Source organism: Lissotriton helveticus, chromosome 9, assembly GCF_964261635.1.
Source record: "Lissotriton helveticus chromosome 9, aLisHel1.1, whole genome shotgun sequence".
Lineage (NCBI taxonomy): Eukaryota > Metazoa > Chordata > Amphibia > Caudata > Salamandridae > Lissotriton > Lissotriton helveticus.
In genome coordinates, this window is record NC_136070.1 from 138,857,019 (window position 1) to 138,869,359 (window position 12,341).

The 12,341-nt window shown below is 43.2% G+C and overlaps 1 protein-coding gene across 2 annotated transcripts in view; it reads right to left on the reverse strand.

The window, feature by feature from the left end:
• The window catches only part of LOC144781029 (cytosolic phospholipase A2 epsilon-like), a 162,345-nt gene that overhangs the window by 40,262 nt on the left and 109,742 nt on the right, over nt 1–12,341 (reverse strand). The window contains exons 10-12 of one of the 2 annotated variants that reach the window (XM_078659645.1): nt 11,834–11,887; nt 3,865–3,902; nt 1,080–1,215 (exon numbers count right to left, since the gene is read on the reverse strand). In XM_078659645.1, coding sequence (XP_078515771.1) covers nt 1,080–1,215; nt 3,865–3,902; nt 11,834–11,887 — 228 coding nt within the window. The remainder of the gene's footprint in view (nt 1–1,079; nt 1,216–3,864; nt 3,903–11,833; nt 11,888–12,341) is intronic. The other variant, XM_078659646.1, reaches the window with a different exon arrangement.

Consider the following 12,341-nt stretch of genomic DNA (forward strand, 5'->3'; position numbering starts at 1 on the left):
CTCCCTCGGGTTGCCATTCTGCCCTGGCCATCCCTTGGATTAAAAGCAAAACAGAGGCACATGTCTGCAAAATCATTTACCGATGACTTCCATCTTTATCTGGGCCCTTCTGTGTATGTTGGGGAGCACATATCACACACAATACTTGTTGCTGATTCATGAAAAAGTCTCAGATATTTTGATGAAGTTGAGACTAGGTAGGTGTAGGACCTCGGGGACACGCACTGCCAACTATATGGATATCTATGGATATGCTCTTTTAGGGGTATTCGATGTGATATAAGTGAAACATAGCGCTTTATTGTCAGTGTATCCACAATCCTCGCAGTTTGAGTAGGTTATATACGAAGGAGCTGTGCGGATGCTTGAATCGATTTACTTACCATTATAAAAGCTTGCGGGTTGCAGTGCAGAATTGAGTAACTAAGGGGCATATTACCAACCTACAGCGATATTTATCGCTAAGTAGTGTTAGCGGTAATATTTTTATCGCCGCCCTTCACCTGTTTTTATCGCTCAGATAACTTGCTATTAGCAAGGTTTATCTCAAAAGCAATAAAAATCAGGCGAAATGCGTGAATATCGCTGTCAATACAGCGATATTCACGCATTAGCGTGACAATGCTCTTAGCCATGTTATCCACCTCCCATTGGATAACATGGCTAAGAACTGGTCAGGGCAGGCGTTAGCTTTTGGAGATATTCGCGCTTAGCGCGATTATTTCGAAAACTACGCCTGTGTTGATCATAGGCGATAGCGATGTTAGCGACTGTTTTCAGTCGCTAACATTTTGGCACGCCCACTTTGCATGTCATTAGTGATAAATATCGCAGACATGCAAAGCGGGCCCCAAAATGCTCGCTATCGCCTACAAGCTGTCGCTAACTGGTGTTAGCGACAGCTTGGTAATTGGGCGAGAAAATTATCGCCGCTGTAGCGGGAACATTTTTCGCTAAAGCGGCAATAAGGGCCCTTGGTAATATGCCCCTGAGTTACCCCCCGCACATCCCTTAGTAAACCTAGACCTGAGAGTCAGAGTCACATATTAGTAAAACTAGGCCTAGAGTCAATCACATACCTCATGTTCTGGAATGTCACAGGTCACTCCCAAAACTTCTTTCAAGGCATCAGCTACAAGCTTCTTCCGTTTGTGCAAGAAATCCCTCTCGTCCTGACACAGGTCATATCCCAGGCGCATGTCAAGATTTTCAGGACTGGAAAAAAAGCATAAATCCATGGCAGGAATAAAAACACAGAAAATAACTATATGACCAACGACTCCTCCAGCTTTGACCATGCTGAGAGTCATTTGCTCTAACACTTACAATTTAGACTGAAGAATGACATTACATCTTTTAATTCTGAGGTCTGACTAAGCTTGCAAAAGACATACACTGAAGTTCAAGACTAAACTGATTTCATCATCCAGAAAGGAGAGCTATTAAATCTTTGCTGATCCATATTTTCATTACCCTCCCTTCTCCTCTATCTCACCTGAAATCATAAGCACCCCACAGGACCACCATGTAGCAAGCGTTTCTCACCAACCATCAAACTCTCATTTTCTATCCATGATTCCTCCTCTGTTAAGATCTGGGCTTTAAGTGCACAGCTGCCTGAAGGACCTGTGGTGTTCACTGTTTACAGAGTGGGCGCTGGGTCACCACTAACTTATTTGGATCAGTATCCTTCAGTCATTGGCTTGAGACACTGCCAACTACGTTCCAGGTCATCCAGATGAGTATTCCTCTCTCACCTTCATGCTATTGGAAGTTTGGTGTATCATTCAGCCTCTTGTTGAGTGGTTCCATTAAATATCATGAGGAACTGTTACATTTAAGCAGTACACTCAACCATAACATGTTTTATCACATTTAGTTAGCTCACAAACGATACATGTATACAGAGAGCCATCTTTTTTTTCCAAGTGTAGCAGGTGTTTTTGAATGCTTGTGCTGTGACTTAATGGTGACTCTAACCAAACATGGCCTCCTAAATGGTTTGTATTTATCACGTCAGAGGTCACCTTGGGAGCAGACCATTCAGATGTGGTAAACAAAAAGTATGTACAATATGTACATGTTAAGATGAGGATATTTGATCAGAACACAGTGAAGCAGAACAGAATCAGGACTTTAACGATGGCTACCTTGCCATCCGCACTGTAGCCTGTGCCCTGAATTGTGCAGCACACATAAAAACAGCAAAACGCCATGCATGATTGTTTATGTACAGGAAGGTGTCCATTCTTGCACATAAAAATTCATTTTAAAAATTACGAATTCCAACTTCTATGTGTGATGCACAAAGCAATACACATAGAAGTTACAAATCACATTTAAGATTCACTATGTGCAGGAAGGGACACCTTCCTGCACATAAAGAATCATACAGGGAGCCGCTCTCGACTGGCTCTGCTCCATCCTCACTGGCAGAACCCAAAGAATGAGACTGCTGCCCTTCCTCTCCAAACCCACGGAAATCAACTTCAGAGTACCCCAAGGATCGTCGCTCACCCCCACGCTCTTCAACATCTACATGGGCCCCCTCGCCGCCATCGTCAGACAGCACAGACTCAGCATAATGTCCTATGCCAACAACACCCAGCTCATCCTCTCCCTCACTAAGGACCCCATCACCATCAGACTCAACTTCCAGGAGGGAAGGAAGGACGTTGCATCCTGGATGAGCAGCAGCTGCCTGAAGCTCAAATCAGAGAAGGCAGAGGTCCTCGTCCTCGGGCCCTCCCCCTCTGCATGGGACAACCTCGGTGGCTCACCACCCTTGGCAGCCCCCAGCCCGATGGACCACACCCGAAACCTTGGCATCATACTTGACTCTTCTCTCTCCATGACCCGACAGGTTTATGCCGTCGCCTCCACCTGCTACAACACCCTCCCCATCCTCCGCAAGACCTTCAAATGGATCCCCCCCGAATCAAGGAAGACCATCACCCACGCACTCATAACCATCAGACTGGACTACGGAAACGCCCTTTACGCCGGGATCAACAAGTCTTGGCTCTGTAAACTCCAGACCATACAGAACACCGCAGCTAGACTCGTCCTTGGCATCCCTTGACACGAACACATCACCCAACACCTAGGAGACCTCCAATGGCTCCATGTTGAGAAGCGGGTAACCTTCAAGATACTCACCCATGCCTACAAATGCCTCCATAACACTGGACCTCAATATCGCAATGAAAGAATCTCCTTCCACGTTCCCCAGAGGAACCTCCGATCCACCAACCTCGCCCTCGCCGGATCCCCGCCCATCCATAGAGCAAGAGCAGGTGGAAGAACCTTCTCCTACATCGTGGCCAAAGCCTGGAAGGAGCTGCTGATCAACATCAGAAGCTCCCCCACCCTGCACATCTTCAGGAAAACCCTCACGCCCTGGCTCTTTGACTGAACGGAGCTGCTTCCCCCCCCAACACCTTGAGAGCATCCTGGGTGAGTAGCCCGCTTAAAACTCCCTGATTGATTGATTGATTGATTGATTGATTGATCATCTGTGATGTGAAGAAGACATTTCTCCACTGGGAAAATTCCAAGTGGTGTTCTGAACCTCACTGGTGGAGTCAGTACAATGGAATGGAATGTTTTCAAGCTCTTTACTTCTCTTCTTCTAGCCATAAGGATTTCGAAATTAGATTTGTTTTAAAGTCTTGATGTAGTACAAATCCTAAAAACACCACCTTACATGACCAGAAAAACCTCATCTCAAGGTCTGCTCTTTGGTTATGTTGCATATCTTTATATAGCACTGCATTCCACAAAAGTCAGCTTCTGAGCACTAGAAATGCAACAAACATATTTACAACAAGTATTAACTGTGACTGAGAAAAAAATATACTTTACCAGTCCTTGACTGTAACTTCAAATTCTACATTCTTGTTCTGCAAAAAGAAGCATGTATTAAGACAACCTTAAAAATAGATATGTATTACATATGTCATCCACAAATTACGTGAATATACTCATTTATATACATTCAACAAATTATGACATTTTGCTAAAGTTATTTCCCAGATACTGTTAGACTGACACTTGAATAAAAAACAGAAAATGCATTCAACAGTTTACGGATGGGTACAGATTTCTGAATTTTTAGGAATTTCCAAAGGCTTCAATTAGTGATTCTTACAGCGCAACCTATGTATGGATCAACAGTGTTTAGCAGCTTCCACAAAGTAGGCCAGACCTAGCGGGAGTGGAAACACCAGACCTAGTTTTACTGGGTACAGATGCGCCTCTAATACAACCGCAGACGAAGAGGTGCAGTGCCTGTGGTTATAGGTGCAGTTGTTTCCTTGCTTACCACTTCCAGCACCATGGAAGAACAGACAACGCTCCCCCAGCGAGGCCAAGCATCCCCCTGCCCTCCTCACCCACCACCCTTCTTCATACTTGATCAAATAAAGCCTGCCCAGAGCAGTTGGTAAATAGTATCAGAGAAGTCCCTTCTCTTGTGGAAAACATGTGGAATTTTACATAGTACTTCCTGGTCTGCATGGGTATTCCCCATTCAAGTGACTAAAACTTGTAATGGCCACATTTAAGTGCCTCTATACTGCCAGATTCTGGACCGGGGAACCCCTGCAGCAAGGTCTGGCCACATCACAATGAGGGCCCTGCAGTTCTACAATAAACTGTTTCCTGCATTCCAAGTTTGTCATGATGCATCTTAAGAATTGCTTTGTAATATACGAAATATATCATGGCTAGTATCCCTCACTAGTGTTTGCACCAATTCATCCATCACAGAATCTTAATACATTCCAGGAATTGTTCCACATGTCCTTCTGTAGCCCACATCTTCATCCACCTTAAACACAGAGTTACTGGAACCACTTCTCCTTTTTTCCCCATGATTCCATGTTTTCAATGACCAACAATTAGCCTGGCAATTTGTTTTTGTCTTATCCCTTGTCATCCAGCCAATCACTGGAAGCAGTCACCATGACCGGCTATGCCTCCCACCCACATATGGGGCATGTAGCTCTATGTCGTTAGCCTCCTCCAGGAGCAAGGAGCTTATGCCCTACATTTCTCTATATTATCAACATTCGACATTCTACCATCTTCCACTTAGTTGGCACTGCCAACAATACCACATTCTGTAAAGAGTAGGAAAGCACTACCTTTCTTACAAACTTATGTTTTTTGGTTTCAGACATTGTTCCACATTTTTAGCATATTCAGAACAAATGTTTAACCGCAATGTATTCGCCATCGAGTCTATTTTTATTTGGATGAAAGTGGTAACAAACATTCACTGTCCCCGTCCGCTCTTCCTTTTTGGTCTATTTGGAGTTCCAGAGATGGCAGTCGTCTGCTCAGCGGAGACTCTCCTGGCTCCGCCATTGGGCACGCCAAGGTTGAGGAGTAACTCCACCATGAATGGTGACTGGTTAACTTTGTGATCTCGAGAAGCTGCCCACGTCTGCGGTTACCGCGGTCAAAGGCACCAGGGTACTGGAGTTGTGGACAACCAGACAGAAACAGGTGTACATAAAGAAGTGATGGACAGCGCAACCCTTGATTTATTCCACAGCAGCAGATTTTACATCCATTATCGTGACAGTGTTAGCAACTACAACTCAACGGTGGATGAAAAATGTGCATGCATTACTCTAAACTGGCTGTTATTTTTGTCCACCGACTCTTTAACTTCAACATGTTTTGGCCTTGGTGTCTTCCTCTGTGGCACTCTTGCACAAATGGCTGCTCTTATGTGTGTAGATAATGTATTACCAATTGTGATTGTGGCAATAATGCGGTCCGTCACTTGCTCCTAATTAGGTTTGTCTAATGGTAGGCACCTACAGTGTCAAATTACAGAAATTCTGTCATCAGTGTTTAGTGAGGAGTCCTTTGTAGCATTCTTAGGTTATTGTAGATTTGCCATGTATTGCACTAAAGGCAGGCTGTTGAACCTGACAATGGGACATAGTGAACTGATGGCTGTATGCCAATGCTCTTGCAGTTAGAAGAGAGACATATTTATTTTGGAAAATTATACTCTTTCTATTCTTGAAAGACAATGGGTGGAGACTCAGCCACCATTTTAGGCTGAGGTAGTATGGGCAACCATTTTGTGAATATTCTAGTAAAGATGATTATATTGGAACATGATTTGAAACGAAAATTACCTTGTGAAAATGAGTCAGAAATCGGCTGTGAGACCAGGCAACTGTGTGAGAGAAAAATGGTGGTGGCTTAATTCTTTGTGATGTAGAACTGTTACCAATCGTCTGTCATTTGCTGTGCAAGACTGATATTTTAAATCAACATGCCACCGTTGCTGTGGCAACACTTTCCATTATCAGAGACTGAGCATACAGATGTCAAATCGCACATCTGCCACTCTTCATCTAATGTAAGTCACTTTCTTTCTCCTGCAGCTCGTAGGATTTAGCCTCACAGTGGTGTGGACATGTCCTTTCTGAAGTAACACCTCAACAGTTCGTTAGTGTCCGGGTGTCTCAACTGTCATCCATACACCAGGCAGTGTAAAGAAAGCTTCAGAGAAACTAGCACAGACACAGTACATGGACCATGCGAACGATTAAGAAAAAATGACACATTGAGAGACCCTTAGCAGCACTTTTGCACCGCTGGAGCGTCACTTTTCTGATCCTCTGGGTGCGCAATGTGCCGCAGCATATTTACAAGGGTACGCAAAGCCATTTATGTGGCTTTTAATGGCATTGTAAATAACATTCTAACAGTGACGTTAGGGAGGTGCAACGAGGAGAAATACCCTTATTTCTCCTTGCTTTTTCCTCTTTCTGCAGCACACACAGAAAGAGGAAAATCTCCTCTTGTGATAATTTTTGTGCAGAAAGGTTTCCCTTTATGCATAAAAACAATCACTTCTATCGCCTATTGTGCGCCAGCGCAGGGGAAAAGGACAGGAATGCGCTGTATCTTATAGATACGGCGCATTCCACCCCTTTTCTTTTGACGCAGGGCAGTGCAGCAAGATTCCTTGCAGCACTGCCTTGCTGCAAAACCTCGTAAATGATGCCCTTATGTTTCATTTAAGCCCCCTGCAACCTCACATGAGTGACACTGGTGATAATCACCTGGTTCACAAAGTACACAAGAATGATTTTGGAAGTTATCAAATTCTTAACTTTTTTGAGCAAAGAATCGCTTGGAGTAGATCCATGGGGAGTATCTCTTGATCTGAAAGGATCCAGTGGTGGTCATAAATAATATTGCTAAACATCTCACTTCATTACAGACACTGTTTTCCTACCGGGTCATCCAGATAAGGACAGTGGCAATTACTGTCACTCTTGAGGAGGGTGGTAATTTGCGAGTGTTTGTGGTCGCAAAACATTCGTACAAGGGTTAGAGAGTCGCTATTTGGAAGGGAATGCCGCTTCCAAATAGTGAGTCTCTAAACACTTTTTTGCAGGTTGCAATTCATTTACGACTCGCAAAATTGTTTTAGTACATGGCCATTCCAATTTTAGCATGAGCAAACGGGTCCCTAACCCATTTGCGCATGCTGAAATTGGTCGTACATCTGGCCCTAAATGTAATAAATGTGCTGAAAGTCAGGTCATAAAGCCATCAGAGTTTTTGCACGCTGACTGCTTTACAACCTGGGGAGAGAATGTGTCCTAACGGCTAGGGCGGTCGACTTCAGAGCTGGGGGAACCGGGTTCGAGTCTTGCAGGTACGCTCACCATTCTTTCTCTCTAGGCAAATCACTTAGGGGCATATTATCAAGGACGGCGTTAAAATTATCGCCGGTTTAGCAGCAGAAAACTGCCGCTAAAGCGGCAATAACGGTCTTGATAATATGCCCTGGAGAATTCCAATAGAAGCCCATGTTCACACCAGAACATGGACTTCTATTGGAATTCACATGGGCATATTATCAAGACCATTATTGCCGCTTTAGCTGCAGTTTTCTGCTGCTAAACTGGCGATAATATTTAACGCCGTTCTTGATAATATGCCCCTTAATCTCTCCGTGACTAACAAAACGTGAATGTGACGGTCTGTAACATAACTGGTGGCGTGTAAAGCACTCTGATACCTTCGGGTCTAGTTCGCGCTATATAAAACTCCACACAAAAAAAACCTGACCTTCATTTTGTGCTGTGAAGGACATATGATTCCATCACAATGCAAAAAGATCCTCTGTTAGGGCTTACTGATGTCTGTCTAGTAATATTAATGAGGCTGGATTCTGTGTGTGAATCTCATCGAAAGGGCAAGGAATTCAAGGATGGGGGGCCTGTGAGGGACAGCAGACATGCATCACTTGAATTCACAACAGCAAGATGTCATGCCTACTTTATGTGTCCAGCCCGAATGGTATTGATGGGGGCAAGCGGCAGTGCTCAGGCAGCTGTCTGCTCCCATATGCCGACTGCCCACATAAACAAAGTGACAGCTTCCACTTAGTGAATTGATACCATCTCCTTTAACGTGGCAACATCCAAACAGTATTTTACAACTATAATTATAATCAAAAGCTCTTGCTACATGGCTTTTTGATTTTGAAGAGAGGGCGCTTCTTTCACACCCCCTCCTCATTTTGAATCACAAGTCACAAATTACACATATGTGACCAAGGAATTTGCGACTTGCACAATGCGTCGCCATAGCGACTCGCAATTTGCGACTCGCAAATTAGTATGTACCACAGTGTCTGCGACACTGATTGCGATTCCCTATAGGGTCGCAAATTGCATGCCTCATGCATATTTATAAGGCACTCGCAATTTGGACCCCATTGTGAATGTCTGGCCCTTCCAGGTATGGTGGCCTGCTGGGCTCAGCAGACCTACATGTCTGGGAATGCTTTTAAATAAAGCAGTTTTTTTTTTGCAGCCCGGTTTCCTTAAAGGAAAACGGGATCCATTTAAAAAAAGAAAAATTAAATGCTTTTGTTTCATTTTTTAAGGGCAGGTTGAGGTCCCTGGGACCCCTGCCTGCCCTTAAAAAATATTTTTAGAGCCAGGCCCAAAGGGGAAGGGGTCTTCTGTGAAGGGTGGTAAACTGCAATTGCGGTCACAAAACAGTCATACGTGGCATTTGGGATCGCTATTAGGAAGGGAACGCCCCTTCCCAATAGCGAACCACAAAAACCTATTTAGCGAGTCGCAAATAAATTGTGACTCGCTAAATAGGGTTTGTACAAGGCCCTGTAGGTTTATGCATGCGCAAACGGGTCGCAAACCCGTTTGTGCATGCAAAAACGGGTCGTACATCTGGCCCTAAAAGTAGGAAATAGTTTTCTGATCACAATGTTAGAGGTGAAAATACTTGGGCCGATTCACAAAGGTTAACTTAGAGGTCTAAGTTTACCTTTGTGAATTGGGCCCTTAGACTTCAGGTCTAAAATTAGACGTCCAGTCTAAGTTTTCCTTTGTAAATTGGGCCTGTTGTGACACCTTCACAGAGTTTTACATAGTAATACAAAGAGCGGCTGTGTGCTGCAGATTCTGTGGCCAGTGCATTTCTGTTGTCTTTTTTACGGTTTTATGAAACAAAATAATGTTTTATAAACAAACACATGCTGTGGACACTGTATTCATATATGCAGTAATAATGTCATGTTACACATAGCATGAACAAACATTGAACCATACTGAGGGCCTGATTATGTGTTTGGCGGTGCGCGAGTGGGGTGGCACGCCAAAGCCCTGATATCCCACCATCACACTCGACCGCCGGATGCCTGCCAGATTACGAACTTCCTCATTCTCTGGCGGGCGGTTCTTTGGCTTTCCCACGGTGGTGCCTTTGTAGAAGGCACCGCAATGGGAACAGCAAAGCACATTCCTGCACGGCATGGAATACTTAGTCCATGCTGTGCAGGAACTGTGTGTACATGCAGACAGGGGGCACACCATGTGCCCCCTGCATCCATCCCCATGGCCTGAGCTACCAGGGGGCCCTGTAGGGCCCCCTAAGTTTCCTCATTGCAAGCAGTTTTATGGCGTGAACAGCAGGCAGTTAGGAAACCCGTAATATGCTTGGTGGGGCCGCAGTGGCCCTGGCAAGCATATTGCGGCCTCACACATCCATGCCACTGCCAGGGATGGGCGCTGCCAGTGGTTGCGGTGGTGCCATGACCACCGCAACCACTGTAGTTTTAAAACAGCAGTCGCACCACTGGTGCAGCGATCCCGACCACCACCACACCTACACCATTGGTTTGGCAGTCCGATGGACCACCAAACTCGAAATTAGGCCCTTCGTTTTGGGTTCAACAAAGTGGACACGCTATATTCACAAATGTAAAGACAGAAGATCATCATCCTCCATTATTCACTTATGTCACTATGGAGTTTCCCAAGAGTTCAAGACAACTGGTCCTACTGCTGCGAGAGTAACACCCCATTTCCTGCATTCCATTACAGCACTATTGAGAGAATTTGAGAGGATTTGAGGTTTAATCGTATTTACATGTGGATAGCTAATATCGCTCCTTAAATGCATGAAGCCACGTGGGGCAGACATATGCCAATTTAGTTTAGCATAAATTTAAAAGCAAAAGACTAGCACAGAAAACATGAGCAATACTGGCTCAATTTAATTTAACTTAGTTTAGTTTAGTATGAGGTGGTTTATTTTAATTTTATTTTAGGTAATTATTAGAGAGTTCAGAACATGCCACACAGGTGACCTTGCCAAAGGATAAGAGCGAATGGCCCGATTCACAAAGGGAAACTGAGATGAAAGTCTATCTTTACTGCTTTCGGTATTCACAAAGGGCATTTATGCGTAATAAAGTTAGACTTTTGTCCCAATTAAACGAGTTTTGGTCTTAAGTTTAACTGAGACCAAAAATGAGACAAAAGCCTGACTTTGCTACCCGCAATTCCCTTTGTGAATACCGAAAGTTGTAAAGTTAGACTTTCGTCTCAGTTTACCTTTGTGAATAGTGCCCAAAATGTTTAAAAAGGAATACTAGAGTGCAGCACTTTATTATACTAATACAATTATAAATACACCTAAATAGAAACATATGTCTTACAGTTAAAAAGAACTAACAAGAACTCTCTTTTTGAAAAATTAGCATTAGCATTAAAAGCAGCTCTTCTTGTAAAAATTTAAATTGTTGAAGCCTGATTCTTAATTCTTGTATAGTGCCTTAACTGGCAGCTCTATCTCAGACATGGGAGTTCTCTATCTATGAGTAACTTAGGCAACAACTCGCTGTCTCTTGCATCACATCACTAAAACGTTATTTAACACACATGCTTATATTCTACCGTTGGAGACTTGAAAAATATACAGCAGGGTCAGAAATGAATGACCAGTTTCTGCAAAAGATTGAATTTGACATGGTTATTACTCAGTAAATAAGGGCTATCAAAATCCCAAGGCCATGCAAAGCAGCAGAGCGGAAAAAGTAAAGCCAAACCTCAAGACATCTAGCAACATCTAGAAAAAGTTAAAGAGAGTGAGTACTCTCTACCCCTATACCAGGGCTTGTTAATATTGAACTTGTTGAAAGGTTCTAAGAAGGGTGTATAAAAGCATAAAATCAAATGGGAGTATTTACAAATTTTCTATGCAAAAGTGTGAGTTACGCACACGTGCATTTCTCTATCCTTTGGATGTTAAAGTTTATAATCAGTAATCGTCAATTATATATCATCAGTAAAGGAAGGCGACTTATAATGGGGGGAGTTTCTGCATTCACCAGAAAAATTTATCATTATTAACTAATTTACTGGTATTTTTTGACCAATATAAGAACACAATATTTCACCCATGTGAAATTTTGAGCTTGCTATTATGCTTATGTTACTTATAAGCTATTGCGGCTCAAAAAATATAAAATGTATACCTTGGTTATTGAGGGAGGAAGATGGCAGGAGAAGCCGCAGCATTTTGTTGGTACCTGGTTGTTAAATTTTGAATAATCAAATTACCTTAGGGTCTTTTTTTATTAAGATTTTAAATCTTTACAAAACAATGCCAGCCTACTCCTAGCAAACAGCACATTTTCAATATTTAGAGCATTTGTTCAAGACCTAATCAAGGAGCATTATTTTGATCAAGTCAGGCGATAGATATTACACAATATGGAATAGGAAAAGAAAAAAACTAAGGGTCTGATTACGAGTTTGGTGGTCGGTGGGACAGCCAAACTAGTGGTTGAGGTGCAGTGGCAGTGTGGGAGCGGGGAGATGGTGTGCCGTCCCGCTCCCACACAGCTAAACAAAAAATCAGACCAATAGCCTTCCAAGAAAAGCAAGCATTTGAATAGAATCCTCAGTGAAGCTGAAGCAATAAAATTGAGTACCAAAAGGGTTTTGTTTCAACATAAAATATGATTATAAGAAATGTTTTAC